Raw genomic sequence first — 19,208 nt, 5'->3', positions numbered from 1 at the left:
CACATAAAGTTCTAAAGGAAAGTATCAACTTTTCTGTATTTTACGTAGTTTTGGTAAAATTTTGTTGTATTCAGGAAGAAACACACTCAGAATGATTCGGGAACTTATAATTTAGATCATTTGAAACGTTTTCATAAATAAATCAATGATTTTACCATGAAGCAAATAAAGTTCTAAAGGAATGTATAAAATTTTCTGTATTTTACGTAGTTTTGGTAAAAATTTTTAGTATTTAGGAAGAAACACACCCATATTGAATCTGAAACATATAATTTAGATCACTTGAAACATTTTAAAAAAAAAAATCAATGAGATCAATGATTTTGCCATAAAGTTCTAGTCATAAAATGAGGCATTTTTATTTTTTCTGTTGTTTTACGTAGTTTTGTGATTTTTTTTGAGAAAATAATGGAAATTTGAGAAGCTCATCATAATCCTGAGATCATAACGGAAATTTTTATGTATAATTTTATGGGTTTTGCTAACATTTTAGCAAAGTTATTGTATTTTTGCAGCGTAGCAAAAATGTTCCCGCTTGAGTAGCTTTTCGGAAAAACACGCGGAAAAAAAGTTGCTCCGACTAATTTAGTCGTAGTAATTAGAGGATTGATCAAATCGAGATCTGCAAAGTTCTAGGCTCATCTGGAGATCCGTACAAATCTCTGGAAAAAGGAATCATCCAGATTGGTTGAGTTTTGGCTGAGAATCAGCGAGTTGAAGTTAGCGTTCCAACTTTTTTTCCGCCTTGGACGGAGGAGTGTTAAAAAATAACGAACTCGCTTTCAACTTTCTTAAGATTTCTGCAACTCCAGGTCCTCAAAAGCCACACATTTTTTATTCTTGCAAAAAAAAAAACAACAATTTTTAATGATTGATTACAATACTCTCTACTTTTGGCAAACAGTAAACTGGTTCCACTTTGACAGTTCAAAATTGAGGCCGTTTTGCGAACCACTATTCAGCACCCAGCTAAAAACGAAATTAAATCCTGAAATCATATTTTTTATTTTTAATCACTCGTCCAATCTGTTAACAAGCTGTGTTCTTTCCTCACGCCTCGCATTTATTCGGGCTCTTTCTCGCACTCACACCACTACAAGCTCTCCACGTGCTCTGAGCTTACCTCCAGCCGTACATTTACATCGCCACATGTCACTTTCTACCGGCGCAAAAACCGGCTTCACAAACACACTGGAAGCAAATCGCGCAAAGCGTTTGAAGTGGTCGTATTTTAGAGTATTGAATTTTGTCAAAATTTAATTTACTATTCAAAATTTTATTTTATTTTACAAAATAAATATTTTCAGCAATTTTACTATTACTTCCTTTTCAAACCTTCCGCCACAATTCCCGTACGCGTGTCCCGTTCAAGGGGGCACCCGCCTGGCCCAAATGGCACGACCACCACAGTGGCAAATCGGCCAAACATGTTCTCACGAACAGGGGCAGTCCTTTCTCTGACACGGTGTTTTCGCCACCACCAGCCGTCGAGGTCGCTCTCCCTGGTATCCAGTTCTACGCTGACAGCACACCTTGCCACACGATCCGATCTCCGCCAGTGTCAGAGCAGATTCCACCAGCAGAAGAGGCTAGTGAGCACCGCCACAACGGGAAGTAGCTTCATCAAGATGACCGGCGTCAAAAAGTACCAGATCGTCGAACGGGGTGCCCCGAATTCCACGGATTACCGGGTGTTCTTCAGTAAGTACTCTTGCGAAAACAAAATTGTGTCCTCTTCTTGTTGATTTGGGCTAAAATTAACCCAATCCGGTGAGCTCTTGGATCGGCGGAACCGGTTTTGTGCTCATGAAAGTTCGATTATCAAAGTAGGCGCTCGTGCCGCAAGTTTGTTCAGTGAAGCGGAAGTGAATTTTAATTCACAGATTGCATAACCTCAAAGTAATTGATTAGAAGCGTAGTATAATTTCTGTAATTTATTTCATCATTGTTTTGGTTTCGCACACACGTGAAAACGTCACAATTTTAAGGTGCGTTTAGAAGGGTGGTTTTAGCGTTGGACGAGGGTGACCTTTAGCACAACAAGGGAATCTGTTGTCCAACCTTATCATCAATGTGGAGCGTCGCTTCGTTCGTTCTGGGCGTGCTTATCAGTAGATTAGATCGCTACACACACTACCTACCTTATCATTTGCTGGGGAACATGCAATTTGTCAACGTTTGTGGAACATGTAAAAATGTTGTGATTCAGAAAATACTTACCTTTTAGCAATTTTGTCACCTATAAATTTTGATTTTCAATGTTACTTGTTGTAGAAGTTTTTTTTTTGCAGGATGAAGATTTTTCTTTAACGAAACATTTTTAGCTGTTGTCTATTGTTGTTTTCATAAAGATCAGGAAATTTCACGAATCAGAAATATACCATGAAATTTTGAAATTGAAAAAGAAATTTTAAAATTGAAAATCGAACCATTAGTTGCAGAGATATTAACATTAAAAAATGGTGGGTTGTTTGGGTGAGACTTCGAAAACTTCAATTTTCCTGTTTCTTTTTCTTTAAGCCACTGTATCTCAGCAACCAGAGGTCCAATTTTTAATGTCTCTTAGACAATTTTATAAAAGAAATCTGAATTTCTCAAAAAAAAAAAAGGAATGGTACTCATGATCACTATGTATTTTTCAAAATCGGAAACTGCAAATATTTCGCTGAAATCAAACTTTCGGTGGCTATGTCTTGAAAACGGGGCCCTATATCAAAAAATCTGTACAGTACTTTTCGATTGCAAATTCAATTTTATTTTAAAAAAATAGGTCAAAAAACTTTTTGCATGTAATTTCGGTTTTTCCCAGAATCACTATTTTTTTTTTTCTTCAAACAATCATAACTTTGCGGCAGATTTTTTGACCATGCTTCTCTATGGCTCAAAAGTTGCGGGATTTTGTCCCCTAAAGCATATCAAAATACCGCAAAAATCAAAAAAATATTTATTTTGGGAAATTGAGTTTTTGTGAATAGAAAGTTAATTAAAAAATCGGCCATTTTTCCGTTTACCTTTTTTCTCAATAGTCCTCAACAATACCTACAACTTTGCGGAAGACACCAAACTGATTTTCTACATTCTGATTTCATCTATAAAGTCTATAAACGGTAAAGTTTAATCGGACAAAAGGATTTGTTTTTCAAAATTCTCTAACCTATTCAGTAGACTTTTGGCAATATTTTACAAACTATGCAGTTTGAAATGCTCAAGTTTATATTCCGGCAATACTTTAATGTACGATCAGCTGAACAAAGAAAAGTTTCCTTAATTTTGTTTAGAAAATCATTTACTTTAGGGATTATTACTATTATTTATTATTTGGATTTGCATTTTCAATTCTCAAAAACAAATTTAATACTACTTTTTTTTTTTTATTCAATAAATTATATTTATAACAAAAATCATGCCATCTTGAAACGGTTCTTTCAAAAGACTGGAGTTTAAAAAAAATCGCGGTTTAAATGTTGATTCCTACCTGTTTCCCAAGTCTCCTTTTATTTTGTTAAATTTCGTAGAAGAGCAATTCCAAAGGCACCAAAAGAGCTGAAACTTTTTTGGTGCTTTTGGTATGCCCAAAGAAGCCATCTTGCATCATTAGTTCGTTCATATAATTTTCCATACAAATTTGGCAGCTGTCCATACAAAAATGATATGTGAAAATTCAAAAATCTGTATCTTTTGAAGGAATTTTTGATCGATTTGGTGTCTTTGGCAAAGTTGTAGGTATGAATATGGACTACACTGAAAAAAATTTATACACGGTAAAAAAAATTTGGTGATTTTTAATTTAACTTTTTGTCACTTAAACTTGATTTGCAAAAAACACTTTTTTTAATTTTTTTTATTTTTTTTTATGTTTTAGAGGACATCAAATGACAACTTTTCAAAAATTTCCAGAATGGGCAAAAAATCTTTGACCGAGTTATGACTTTTTGAATCAATACAGATTTTTTCAAAAAATCGAAATTTGGTCGCAAAAATTTTTCAACTTCAGTTTTCGATGTAAAATCGAATTTGAAATCAAAAAATACTTCAGTGAAATTTTGATAAAGTGCACCGTTTTCAAGTTAAAGCCATTTCTAGGTAACTTTTTCCAAAATAGTCGCAGTTTTACATTTTTTGAATCAAGTGCCCATGATTGCCCACCTTTGAAAACAATATTTTTGAAAAGCTATTTAAGAAAATTCTCTATATTTTGCTTTTTCAGACTTTGTTGATACGACCCTTAGTTGCTGAGATATTGCCATGCAAAGGTCAAAAAACAGGAAAATGTATGTTTTCTAAGTCTCACCCAAACAACCCATCATTTTCTGATGTCGATATCTCAGCAACTAATGGTCCGATTTACAATGTTAAAATAGCATGAGCATGAGCATGAGAGATCACCCATGGTTGCCCCTCCGTTGCTGAACAGAACCGTAATATCCTTTCAGCACTACTGATCATAGGCTTCGACGATCTAGTGGTGTTTCCCTTATCAACAGCATGTATGAATGCGCTGAAAAGATAAAACACCATGATTGCTAAAACTAGATCAGTTGCGAATAGGTAACAGTCATTGGCCACCAACGGCGCCCGCCATGTCAGTTTGTAGACCTCGATTTTAAGGGACGGGAATTTTAGTTAGCGCAGGTTGCTACTAGGGCAGCTGATTTACTCTGTGCTTACACCCCTCGAGCGCCAGGAACCTGAAAACTTGTTAGTAGGATAGGGTGTTTGGTCAGGATTCATCATAGAAGATGATGATGCGACCCAAAATCATAGTGTTTGTTTAACGGTATTTTGGTTTTATTCTCAAGGCAAGCAATCGGATGCTGCGGATGAGACATTTCTCGTTTGTCTGTTAAATTTTAAATGAAATGGTTTAGTCTTAGACAGCCGACTGTGGAAAGATAGAACCAAAATCATATGAAATTAATGAATGAAGGATTGAACAGTGCAATTTTTAACTTGAGATGATTTAACGAGTTTTAAATGATTGATGTTTAGTGAGGTACTGGTTAACGTTGCGAACGACGAGTTACAATGTTTATCGAACTTAAATGGTATGATAAGGTTTTGTTGTTGTTGCACACCGACAACGGACGCAAAAAATGTTGCGACCCAACGAAAAGGCATCGCAAATCGAACTGGCTGTCATCGGAACTGACTGTCATCGGGACAGCCAGAGCCAGCCGCACCTTCACACGCACGCGAAAGGAAGCATAGCATAGCATAGCATAGCATTGGTGTCTACCCGTAGCTGCTACTTCGTTATTGACCAGGACCCCCAAACATTGCTCCGTGGACCACAGATGAAAAGTAGGAACCAATCATCACCCCTTCGCAATTTTCAAAGGTCCCTATCGTGCTGATCAATACCGACGCTGGCCACGACCAGTGGTAAGAACACGGGGAATTCGACCGCGATTCTCCAGAAATTCTCCGTCGGCGTGCCTTCCGATCAACGGTGATGTAGGAAGGGCTTCATTCATTGAAATTATTTTATATCATAAGCCTTAAGACATATCCGTTGACGTGCCTTCCGATCCTCGATGATATGGAAAGGACTTAATCCAGCAATACGACTTGCTTGTCTCAAAAAACAAAAATCGGATCGTTTCTATCGAAAACTATATAAAGAGAACAAAAATAAAATTCATCGGCCAACGAACGCGCGAACAAAAATAAATGAAAAAAGAAGAAGAAGAAATCCAATCACCCCATGCACTCGAACAGCGACACAAAAGAGACGGAAAATAGCACGAAAAAAACAGGACTGAGCGTCCACACAGGCACCGCACTACTGATCGGTCCGATTTACAATGTTAAAATATGAAACATTCGTGAAATTTTCCGATCTTTTCGAAAAAAATATTTTCAAAAATTTAAAATGAAGACTAACATTTAAAACGGGCCAAACATTCAATATTACGCCCTTTTGAAAGGTTAGTCTTGATTTAAAAAATTTCAAAATATTGTTTTCGAAAAAAATATTTTCAAAAATTTAAAATCAAGACTAACATTTAAAACGGGCCAAAAATTCAATATTACGCCCTTTTGGAAGGTTTGTCTTGGTGTAAAATTTTTGAAAATATTGTTTTCGATAAGATCGGAAAATATCACGAATGTTTCATATTTAGACACCATTAGTTGCTTTTTGATTTCAAATTCAATTTTACATCGAAAACTGAAGTTGAAAAAATTTTGACGTAGACTTACGTCTTTGTCGAAGGTACTGGGGTGTCATTCCAAAAAACCCGGGCCAAAGGCCCTGGATTACTGCGTCATCCGTCAAACGCTTATATCTTCCTTCCCTCTAATCGAATCGACACGATTTATGTGCCATTCGATTCGAAAATTATTCAGCAATTTGCTATAAAACTTTCATTGTTGGCAAAATAGTTTAACTATTGAAACAATTGAATGTTTTAAAATGTTTTCAAAATGCAGAGATTTTGCAAGCAAAATGAGCGCTTCCCACTCACGGACGGGAATGTCAAGTACCTATTTTGAGGGGAAAATCATCCGAGCAACGCGACCGAGTGTCGGTCGCGAAAAAGGAGGGGAAGTAGCGGGCCGAAATCATACATAAGAACGTGCGCCAGAGCCCATTCCATCATCAGATCATCATTCAGTCTCTAGAAGCTGACGTGGAAAGAGCTCGTTGATAACACAAAAAGTTTTGGAGGATAAGGAGTAGAAGTCAGTTACGATGACGAAGAAGAGGAGGGGCAGCCCCCTTCCCGGCCCGCCGGGTGACCCCCTGCTGGCGAAAAATCCGTTCGCGCCGCTCGCCAACCCTGGACCGGCACCGCCGGCAACCGTTCCGCGGAAGGAGAAGCTCCCGCCTTTTTTTGTGAGGTCGATTGAGGGCAACCTCAAGGCCGACCTCGACGCGTTGATCAAACGTGGCCTCAAGGCCACCATGAAGCTGTGCACGGATGGGTTCAAAATCATCGTGCCGTCGAAGCCCCACTTCAACGCGGTGTTGGAGTACCTCCGGCAGAAGAAAGCTGCGTTCTTCACGCATGACATCCCGGCGGACAAGCCGTTCAAAGTGGTCCTGAGGGGCCTCTACGAGATGCAAGAAGAAGAACTCACCGACTACCTATCCGACTGTGGCCTGAAGGTGGTCGCGGTCCACAAGATCCGCCGAAAGGAGACCATCACCAGGTTCCGTGACCAACTCTACCTCCTCCACCTGGAGAAGGGGAGCACGACGCTGAAGGATCTCAAGCTAATCAAGGCCGTCGCAAACGTGGTGGTCGAGTGGGAGCAGTATCGCCCGGTCCATCGGGATGTTACGCAGTGCTGGAAGTGCCTGAACTTCGGCCATGGCGGCCGAAACTGTTTTCTCGCCTCGCGCTGTCCGAACTGTGGTGAAAACCACGACCAAGCCCAGTGTGCCGCTGAAATCCTGGTGGCCAAGTGTTGCAACTGCGGTGGTGATCATCCATCGACCGATCGTGCCTGCCCCAAGCGTGCTGAATTTATTCAGTTCCGGAAGAACGTGGCTGCCCGGAAGAACAACAGTCGCCCGAAGCCAACCCCAATCAACCAGGAGAGCTTTCCAGCTCTTCCCAACCGCAACAGAGTTCCGAATCTCGAGCCAATTCCGCTTCCGGGCCTGCGGCCTAAGCCAGCTCCGAATCCGGTTCCCCCCGGCTTCCAGAGATTTGACCCAACTCCAGGAGTCAAGCCCAACCCGCCCGGCGATGGCCCCAGACCGAGAACCAAACTGCTCACCGCGGCTGAGCTCCTCAACACCTTCAAGATCATGTATGCCAAGCTCATGCAATGCCAAACAGTCGAGGAACAGAGTATGGCGGTCCTCGAGTTCACCTACCAAATCGTTTATGGATAATTACACCCCAACCCGCATCCTCATCTGGAACTCCTGCTCTATTGGCAGGAAAACTTTGGAACTAAGCGACTTTCTTCGATCAAACAACATTGAAGTCGCTGCCATTTCGGAAACGCATCCTAAGCCGGGGGATAAAGTCTGGGTGCCAGACTACGTTCCGGTTACACTCGAGAGAACGCGTTGCAAAAAGGGCGGCGTCGCTGTCCTGGTGCATCACCTGGTACACTTCCGGATCCTACCCAGTCTACAGACCAAGTTCATTGAGGCGGTCGGCGTTGAGGTCGACACCTCGACGGGCCCAGTCGCAGTCGTGGCTGTCTACTGCCCCAAGCAATGTCGGATCGTTGACGGATCGCTGGCCGACTACAAGAACGACCTACTCAAGCTGACGCGTCGCTTTCCACGATTCATCATCGCCGGCGACCTCAACGCCCGGCACTCGCTCTGGGGCAATCCAAGCAACAACAGGAACGGGAACGTTCTTGCGGAGGATCTTCAAGCTGGCCATTACGTCGTCCTGCATCCGGAGAGCCCGACGTTCTTCTCTCACGCTGGCGTCGGTTCAACTCTGGACATCGCCCTTACGAACTTGTCGGAGTTTTGCACACCACTCCAAGCTCTCACCGAACTCTCCTCGGATCACCTACCGGTGATCTTCAACCTGGAGGCCAGGGTCAACGAGAGGCAGCGTCTGAGGAGACACAACTATCATCGCGCCAACTGGATTCGATTCAAGCAGTTTGTCGACGACCGGGTGGAGGAGAACCCGGTGCTGGACTCGAAGGAAGCCATCGACCGTGCCCTGCTAGTTCTCGAGGACTCCTTGAACGAGGCCAAGGACCTGTTCATCCCTACGGCCGAGGTTTCAAGTAAGTTTGTGAACATTGACCCTGAAACCAAGAGAATCATGTCCCTCAGAAACGCGGTTAGGAGGCAGTACCAAAGAACTGGGAACCCAGGTAGGAAGGCTCTTTTCAAGAAGTTGAATAAGATCGTCTCGGTCAGGGTAGAAAAGTTCAGGAACCGGCAGTTTTCAAAACACCTCAAGTCCATCCCACCCTACTCTAAGCCCTTCTGGCGCCTAACTAAGATCTTGAAAACAAAACCCAAACCAATCCCGCCCCTGAAATCCGATGACCTTGCCGTCACGCCCGTTGAAAAAGCCAACCTTATCGCGGGTCACTTCCTGACCTCGCATAACCTGGGACGTGACATCGTAAGCCCAATGGAGGGTCCCGTGCTTGAGAGCATCCACCAACTTGCCCACACGCCGTGGGTGCTGCCGGACGACCAAAAGATCACGCTGGAGGAACTCTCCGGCTGGCTGAAGGGACTGAAGAACATGAAGGCACCGGGCTTCGATGGGATCTTCAACATCGTTCTGAAACACCTGGGGGGAAAAGCGCGAACCCTTCTTGTGGCCATCTTCAACCGCTGCCTGGAGCTGGGATACTTCCCGACTGCCTGGAAGCGGGCCAAAGTAGTCCCAATACTCAAGCCCGGCAAGGATCCGTCCAGCCCGACCAGCTATCGGCCCATCAGCTTGTTGTCTTCCATAAGCAAGCTGTTTGAGAAGCTGATCTACCGCCGCCTCCTTGCCCACGTCGAGGAAAACAACATCCTGCTGGATGAGCAGTTCGGCTTCCGCCGGGGCCATTCGACAGTCCACCAGCTGCAGAGAGTCACCAAAATGATCCATCGCGCCAAGTCCGTTTCGAAAACCACCGTAATGGCGCTGATGGACATAGAGAAGGCGTTCGACAACGTGTGGCACGACGGTCTGGTCCACAAGCTGATGCAGTTCAACGTTCCCACCTACCTGGTGCAGGTGATCTCCGACTACCTGGATAGGAGAACCGCCCAAGTCAACATCGGAAGCTCTGTATCAGACCCGTACGATTGCCCAGCTGGAGTTCCTCAAGGCAGCATCCTGGGTCCGCTGCTCTACAACCTGGACACTTCTGACATTCCACCTCTGCCCGGCGGCGGCACGCTTTCCCTTTTCGCCGATGATTCGGCCATCAGCTACGAGGGGCGGAACACCCGACATCTCGTCACCAAACTCCAGAATGGCCTGGATGTCTACACGCGGTATCTCTCCGACTGGAAGATTTGCGTGAACGCGGCGAAAACGCAAGCAATCGTGTTTCCCCACCGCAACACGGATCGGCTCAAACCAACTACAAAGCTGAAGGTGCTTGGAACGGAGGTAGACTGGTCGCAGGTCGTTCGGTATCTCGGACTGCTGATCGACTCCAAGCTGCTGTTTCGGTACCACCTCGACGACAGGATCATCAAGGGCATCGCGATGCTCAAGAAGCTGTACCCGATCATTAACCGTCGGTCGAAAGCATCGCTGAAGAACAAGCTGGCAGTCTACAAGATGGTGGTGGCTCCGATGCTGCTGTACGGTTCCCCGGTCTGGCAGGAGTGTGCCATGACCCACCGGAAGAAGCTGCAGGTGATCCAGAACAAGTTCCTGCGACTGATTCTGAACCAGCCCTGGAGAACAAGGTCCTCTGACCTCCATCGGCTCGCTAGCATCGAACCTGTCGACGCGAGGCTGGCTTCACTGGCCGAGAAGCATCGGAACAGGGCGCTGGTGTCGGAGCACGGGTCAATCCGCGGATTGTACCCCTGAGTGAGTGTGTTTGAGTGTTTGAGAGTGTGTTAGTTTTAAGGCAGCGTGCTTTCTGATTAAGCTACACAGAAAAAAATATTTCTGTAAATTTACATTATTTATCATGTACCAAAAGGTATCATGATAAATGATGTATATTTACATTAGGTTCATTGGAAATTTACATTATATTCATTGGAAATTTACATTACTTTTGAAAATTTACATTAGTTTTGGAATTTACATTAGTTTTGAATTTACATTAGTTCAAATCAACTAATTCTGATTGGCCAATGGGAATGAGAAGCTCGACTTGGATTGCAGTAGGAAAAGGGCGTGGCCTATGTTCTATTTTAAAATGAGTGAAACGGGCAGCAAAAGGAAATAATGATTTTAAAAGTTGTTTCACAGGTAGGGGACGCTTTCTCGTCGACGGCCAAGTGGAATAACGCTGGACTGGAATCGAACGGACGCCGGGTAGAATGTTCGGTGTTACTGCTGCTACCCGCTGCCGACTGAGCCATCTTCGCATTTTATAAACGAGCGGCTAAAGCATCAACTTGTTCAGGGCGAGGCTCAAGCAGTGGGCCAGCGAAGTATGAGAGCGATAGAAGAGAACCAAATATTACTATTTTTAGTTCGGGTAGTTTTGAAGTCAACGTTTGGCAGAAATACATTGGATATATGATTTACATTAAATAGGAATTTACAGGAAGCCGAACACGGGTAGAAATTCATCAGATTTGAGTTTCCATGTTCAACGTTTCCATTAGATTCATGATTTACATTAGATTTAGATTTACATTGGAGTAATTTCCATGACTTTTTACTCTTTACATCATATTTCAACATTACATTGAGTGAGTTTACATAAGAAACAGTAATTACGTGCTGTGTAAATTTACATATTTTTTTCTGTGTAGGTAGGATATTTTAATAATTCAAAAAAACAGCAGCCTGAAATGCGCGATGTAGACTTTAGAATTAGTTTAAAATTGCAGTTCACTTGAACACCATAATAACTAAGCTTGAAAAGCAGTTGTGCTGAATCCCTTACTCTGTAAACCCCTGGATTTTAAACCGATGAAATAAAACAAAATTTGATTTAATGCAAAAAAAAAAAATGCCCATTCCATCATTCACGTCTCAGACGTCGGACCGGCAGCAGCAGCAGCAGGAATGCTCAGCCCAGAGCAGCAGCAGCAGGAGAGAGGGACCAGAACTGGAAAAGAAGTGCGCATCGCCTTCTCGTCGTCACCGTCAGCCAGTTGCCTCTCGATGGCCGGACCGTTAGGATCTTTCGTGGTTGCTGTGGTTCGGAGGTGCTTCAATCCCCATCCCTCGTCCCACCCGGGCAAGGCATCAACAAGATGAGGCGCGCGCCTGCTGCCTTCCGCCGAAAAGCCTCTCGTGGGTCAAGCCTTGGTTGTTAAACAATCGGGACATCCAACTAGCTCGTCGCATTCGCGGCGAGCGCTTCTGAAAGATTTACGTCTCATCAAATTCTAGTGTTGAAAGAGTTGCCCTCGTCCCACCCGGGACGAGGCAGCGAGCTAATTTGAATTTAAATTTCAGGAACAAATTTTGGTCTTCGGGGGCGACGGATTGCACAGCTTTCTGAGGCTGCTCTCGCCCCAACCCCTATGCCCCTCTCCTCCCCCATTCGGCTCGCTAAAATTCCTTCGTATCTTTCTTTCCTCTCTTTGCCGTTCGAATGGGTGTTCCTTCCAATATATATATATATAGCTAATTCTTCAAATTAATATATGGAAAACCCACATGTCCACATATCTAAATTTTACGTAAGTCTACGCCATTCCGGTTATGTCTGTGACATAACTACTTTGACTTTTGCGACCGAATTTCGATTTTTTGAAAAAATCTGTACTGAATCAAAAAATCATAACTCGGTTAAAGATTTTTTGCCCATTCTGGAAATTTTTGAAAAGTTGTCATTTGATGTCCTCTAAAACATAAAAAAAAATAAAAAAAATTAAAAATAGTGTTTTTTTGCAAATCAAGTTTTAGTGACAAAAAGTTAAATTAAAAATCACCAAATTTTTTTTTACCGTGTATAATTTTTTTTCAGGGTAGTCCATATCCATACCTACAACTTTGCCAAAGACACCAAATCGATCAAAAAATTCCTTCAAAAGATACAGATTTTTGAATTTTCACATATCATTTTTGTATGGACAGCTGCCAAATTTGTATGGAAAATTATATGGACAAACTAATGATGCAAAATGGCTTCTTTGGGCATACCGAAGGCACCAAAAAAGTTTCAGCCCGATTAAAAAATACAAAAATTAAAATTAAAGAAAAAAGACCGATTCCGTAGAGAACTGCTCAGAAGTAAGAAAATTGATCCTTTTTAGTTGCAATTTATAAGGAGGCATTCCCGTCTGTGAATTGAAAAACTAAATCAGATCGGAGTCCTTGTGTCTAATGGATCTCTTGTTTTTTTTTTATTGAATCTGCACTACAATAATATTTCAAATCTCCTGGCATTCAATTTGATGGGTTGAGGTTTCATTTGGTTTTTTGCCTTCCTCACTGAGGTAAGGCTATAATCCTGCTCAAAAATTGAACTTTTTAGTAAGAGCTCGAAAACCCACCTTGATGTATACATATCGACTCAGAATCGAAAACTGAACAAATGTCTGTGTGTATGTGTGTGTGTATGTGTGTGTGTATGTGTGTGTGTATGTGTGTGTGTATGTGACCAATAATGTCACGCAGTTTTCTCAGCACTGGCTGAACCGATTTTGACCAAACCAGTCGCATTCGACTTGGTTTAGGGTCCCATACGGTGCTATTGAATTGTTTGAAGTTTCGATAAGTAGTTCAAAAGTTATGTATAAAAATGTGTTTTCGCATATTTTCGGAAGTTGAATAAATGGCAGTAAACTCAACCAAACATCATCATGTTATACATCGTTAGTTAGGTAATTGAAAGACCTTTCCAACGAGTCCAAAACATTGATAATCTGGCAACCCTGTCTCGAGTTATACCCACTTAAGTGATATTTATTTACTTTTTTGTAGCCGGAAATCACTTAAATACATGTAAACAATGTCCGGATCCATCATCCGACCCATCGTTGGTAAGGTAATCGAAAGACCTTTCCAACGAGTCTAAAACATTGAAGATCTGGCAACCCTGTCTCGAGTTATAACCACTTAAGTGATATTTATGTACTTTTTTTGTAGCCGGAACTCACTTAAATGCATGTAAACAATGTCTGGATCCATCATCCGACCCATCGTTGGTTAGGTAATCAAAAGACCTTTCCAACGAATCTAAATCATTGAAGATCTGGCAACCCTGACTCGAGTTATAACCACTTTAGTGATATTTATGTACTTTTTTTGTAGCCGGATCTCACTTAAATGTATGTAAAAAATGTCCGGATCCATCATCCAACCCATCGTTGGTAAGGTTATCGAAAGACCTTTCCAACAAATCTAAAACTTTGACGATCTGGCTACCCTGTCTTGAGCTATGACCACTTAAGTGACATTTATTTACTTTTTTGTAGCCGGATCTCACTTAAATGTATGTAAACAATGTCCGGATCCACCATCCAACCCATCGTTGGTTAAGTAATCGAAAGACCCTTCCAACGAGTCTAAAACATTGAAGATCTGGCAACCCTGTCTCATGCTATGACCACTTAAGATGCGACTTATGAGCCCTTGAGTGACATGTGTGTTTTTTGTATTCCGGAACTTAACGAAATCAGACGAAAATTTTGTCCAAACCCATCATATCACATATCACCCATTGTTGGAAAAGGGTGAGGAAGGCACCAACCACATAGGTGGATTAAGTTAGTTTTTTTATTTGTTGGTGCCCTGCTCTGCTTAAACATTCTTCCCAAAGATAGCATGCTGCAATGCATACCGAGATTCTGCATATGGGTCATTCCACCTAAAGCGGAACAGCATTTGAAAATTACCATCTCCGATTCTGCTCAAATTTGGCAGAGCTGTTGAGACTATGAAAAAAAGTGCAAAAATCCCGAATTTCATCCAAATCGGACCACCCCCTCCATTTTTGTACCCTCCCAAAAAATCGACTTTTTGGCGATTTTTGAGCGAAACCCCTATCTTCAAACGACGATAACTCAGGAACCACAAATCTTAGAGGTTCGGTCTTAGACTCAATTTTGAAGGAAATTGGATGTAGAATCCATTTCCGTGATCAAAATTTAGATTAAAATTTTTTTTCAACCTGTATTGCGCAATTGAAAACTTTAAATGGCCGTATCTCAAAACAGCCCCATTTATTTTTTAAATCTGACTTCACCATCGTATTCCCCGTCCAATTTTACATCTTCTATCGACATCACTTATGGACGGAAAAAATATGTTTCGTTCCAGAGATATCGAATTTTAAAGTTTTGAGTATTTGAGATTACCTAAATTAGCTAAACTCGCCGCATATGCTAGAAACACTCAGTTGTGCTGATCAATAATTACTACCTGGCATTCTGTAAGATGAATTATTTTTCTAGTTTTATACGATTTGGAGATAATCAATACCTTGAACAATCTATTTTTTGTTTAAGGAATATTTATTGGGTAATTTTTAATGCAATGTTTTTCCTGATCTCACTGTCATTGAACCATATTAAGTAAAATAAACTTTTAATATTTATTTGCAAGTGCTATAGAGTTTCTGAATACAATTTTCAAAAATTTATCATTATTTATCTATTATTTTTATATTTTTCCTAATTCTTCATTTCTTCCCACTTAATCAAATTATTTCTTTTATTTCTTCTTTTATTTCAAGCAAGAACAAATGTAGAGCTGGCTGTAGTAGATGAAATAATTTTCATGGGTTCTAGAGCTTTTGCCATGTGCGGTAGCGATATAGTGCCATTCAACAAAAACCCCAAAATCTGCCTTACGGTTTGAAATATTGAGCATGATCATATTAAATCGATTTTTATATTGTGAGCCAGTTTCGTCTGAATAATTGATGATTTTTTTCCAATTGGGTCCTAAAATGAAGCTTAGATTGCTGATATTATTGTTTACAGCGATAAAGCTTATTTTTCTGAGTACAATGACCCTATGTACGAGCACAAAGAGTTTAAAATGGATTTTTAAATCAATTTTGAAAAATTAACCTCGCGGTCCTTCTTGACAGAAAAGCTCCTACTTGACAGCTCGTTCCAAGGGGACCATAGTTGATCCATCGAAAAAATGTTGTCTTGTCAAAAAAAATTTTTGCATTAAAATGAAAAAAAGTGATCAGAAATGGTTTTTAATCGTGTTTTTTTACCGTTGTACATAAAAATTGACATAGGACTTTAGTACCCAATTCTGGTACAATTAATTTCAAAAACAAAACCATATACTTCTGATACATGTGGACAGCAGCTGTATCGTCTTCCAAGATTTCGAAACAAAAAAAAAGATTATTGTTCGGACGGTGTCGAAATCAACACCACTGAATCTGATCTTAATCAGATTAATCTTTGTGATTTTCTTACATTTTTCAGTTTAATACTTTCCAGAAATCCTCCTCCTTAATTATGCTTCACGAGAGTTTTATTCATGTTGATTTATAATTTTTAACACGATAATGTATCGTTACTTACAAGATCAATTGCAATTTCCTGCTAGCTTTGCAGAATTCCATTTGCCCTGTTTGCGTGTCGTTCTTGCTCTGTCCTGTGTGCTAACACACAAATTCACCGTATACTATTTTTTTTTTGTTAATTTAGGAGTTTACAGCAGTTTCCTACAGTGGTGTACATTAAACTTTTGCTTAATTTGCTAATTATTATTTGAGATGAAATCTTATTTCAATAAATAACCAGGTAGTAGTTATTGATCAGCGCGCCCGAGTGCTTCTAGCAGATGCGGCAAATAAAGCAAATACAGGTAATCTCAAATACTCAAAACTTTAAAATTCGATATCTCTGGATCGAAACATATTCCTTTCTGTCGATAAGTGATTCTTATGTAAAATCGGACGGGGAATACGATGGTGAGGTCAAATCTAAAAAATAAATAGGGCTGTTTTGAGATACGGCCATTTAAAGTTTTCAATTGCGCAATATAGGTTGAAAAAATAATTTAATCTAAATTATGATCACGGAAATGGATTCTACGTCCAATTTCCTTCAAAATTGAGTCTAAGACCGACCTTCTAAGATTTGTGGTTCCTGAACTATCACCGTTTGAAACTAGGAGGTTTGCTCAAAAATCGCCAAAAAGTCGATTTTTTGGGAGGGTACAAAAATGGAGGGGGTGGTCCGATTTGGATGAAATTCGGGATTTTTGCATGTTTTGGTAGTCTCAACAGCTCTGCCAAATTTGAGCAGAATCGGAGATGGTAATTTTCAAATTTGCATTTTTTCTTGCACACTTCAGGTGGAATGACCCATATATCAGTGGATATACCAGCTGGATAAATTTTCTTATTTAGTGAACAATATCCTTGACTGGATCAGCTTAGAAATAAATAAAATGATTTCTCTGTAAGACACCGAAGACACGTGAATTCTATATTTTAACTTCAATCGGACTTATAATTTTCCCTTCTGCCAACCATTATTATTTCCAGGGAAAGGGAACAATAACTAACCAATTTTACTGCTATGTACAACTCGTTTTAACTCATCAACGATAAATTACGAGTTTGACATGTTTGCTTTTGAAATTAGTGGCTCTACGTTTTGAATCGATAACGATTAAAGCATTATTTCCTCTCTCTCTCTCTCTCTCTCTCTCTCTCTCTCTCTCTCTCTCTCTCTCTGTTTACAGAAACCGAAGATGGCCAGTCGGTTTCGCCGCTGCACGACATTCCCCTGTACGCCAACGATGCCAAGACGGTGCTGAACATGGTGGTGGAGGTTCCCCGCTGGACCAACGCCAAGATGGAGATCAGCCTGGGCGAGGGCCTCAACCCGATCAAGCAGGACGTCAAGAAGGGCAAGCTGCGCTTCGTGGCCAACTGCTTCCCCCACCACGGGTACATCTGGAACTACGGCGCCTTCCCGCAGACCTGGGAAACCCGGACCATCTGGACCCGAACACCGGCTGCAAGGGCGACAACGATCCCATTGATGTGCTGGAGATTGGCTCGCGAGTGGCGAAGCGCGGGGACGTCGTGCAGGTCAAGGTGCTGGGGACGGTCGCGCTGATCGACGAGGGTGAAACCGACTGGAAGGTGATCTCGATCGACGTGAACGACCCGGTGGCGGACCAGCTGAACGACATCAACGACGTCGAGAAGGTGTTCGGGCCTGCTGAAGGCCACCGTCGAGTGGTTCAAGATCTACAAGATCCCGGACGGCAAGCCGGAGAACCAGTTTGCGTTCAACGGTGAGGCGAAGGACGCCGCGTTCGCCAACAAGGTCGTCGAGGAGACGCACAAGTTCTGGCTGACGCTGATCAACAAGGAGATCGACGGGACGAGCATTTCTTGGTGCGTAGAGTTGACTCAGATTATCTAGATCGAATGCTTATTTATGTTTCGTTTTGCAGCCTCAACACCACGGTGGAGGCTCTCCTTACAGGTGGCCGCGGACGCCGCCGAGGAAGTGCTGGCCAAGAGCTCCAGCGGCGGAACTTCCGAGCCGCGCAGCGATGCCAGTGAGTACCATTTAAACCTTTTTTTATTTGGGTTCCGTTGCTTGCATGGTTTCGTTACATCTTTGGTTTGTTTGCTTTTCCCCACTATCCTTCTTTAGTTCACAAGTGGCACTTCCGCGAGGAAAATGCCTACTCCAAGCTGTAGAAGTCATCGTTTTGGGGACACCTGGAAAACAGACGGATTGGCATTTTAGTTTCTTTTTTGTATTTATTGTACGACTTCTTCTTTTTAACTGAGTTGCGGTGGCCAGTGTAGTATACGATTAACAAGCGGTGTTGAGTTGAGTAAAGAAAATGATCTTATGTTTAAGTTGTGGTTTGCGCTTTCTTGCTTTTCTAACTGATCCGAACAAGGTCCCGGCTCAACTTTAAAACCAACATTTTTCTCTTTTCTATTTCCAGTCGACAAGTGGCACTACATCACGCTGAAGTAAAACTTGCTTTCCCGAACTTGAACTATTTATCAGCGGTGTCCACGTATTATTAATTAGGAAAGAGCAGAAAAAATGTTTTGAAAATGTAGAAAATTGGGCGTCCGGATTCCTAGAAGGGACGTTTCCTCGAATAGACCATGTCACAGAACCGTAAAATAACATGAGCATTTAAAATAAAAGCAGTGCACTCGAATGGAACTATGGACTCTTTGTTTTAACTTTGGTACCATTCACATGTAACTTTTTAGCGGTTGAGGAGGGGGAGGGGGTAGTTAGAAGTTCATTTTCTAGTTTTAAAGGTCGAAACATCTTCAAGTTTTGACTCCAGGGTTTTCCAACTCCTTGCTTTTTTCCTCTTGCGTTGAAATGCACTTCCAGGATACCTGTTTGGTATTTATTTGTTTCAAAGGTCTACAATCAAATAAATTTCAAATGGTACATGTACTAATCCTTGCTAAGCTTCGGTTTTCCTTTGTTTGTGGACAGAACTTTTGACTGCAAATTATTTTTCACCTTCGTCTTTGTCAAGGGTTTCCTGCAAAGCCTCAGACTGGCAAGTAATTAATAATTACCTTGATTTTTAACTGGTAATTAGGTAATTCTTTAATTACTTAGTAATTAATGGTAATTTGGGTAATTTAAAGTAATTCATTGGCAATTAAAGTAATTTTTGAGTAATTACAGTAATTGA

General features: G+C 41.5%; 1 protein-coding gene across 1 annotated transcript; it reads left to right on the top strand.

Annotated features, from left to right (window-relative positions):
- The first annotated feature begins 1,384 nt into the window (after positions 1–1,384).
- On the top strand, positions 1,385–18,720 carry LOC6044611 (inorganic pyrophosphatase). The gene is given in 7 exon segments (XM_038267105.1): positions 1,385–1,701; positions 17,253–17,495; positions 17,498–17,729; positions 17,731–17,916; positions 17,976–17,996; positions 17,998–18,083; positions 18,486–18,720. Coding segments are annotated over 7 exon segments (1,074 nt in total). The 5' UTR covers positions 1,385–1,427; the 3' UTR covers positions 18,518–18,720.
- Positions 18,721–19,208: the final 488 nt, after the last annotated feature.

This window comes from Culex quinquefasciatus, chromosome 1, assembly GCF_015732765.1.
Source record: "Culex quinquefasciatus strain JHB chromosome 1, VPISU_Cqui_1.0_pri_paternal, whole genome shotgun sequence".
NCBI classification, from domain to species: Eukaryota; Metazoa; Arthropoda; class Insecta; order Diptera; family Culicidae; genus Culex; species Culex quinquefasciatus.
The sequence above is the reverse complement of the archived record's forward strand: the minus strand, read 5'-3'. Positions and strand labels throughout refer to the sequence as shown.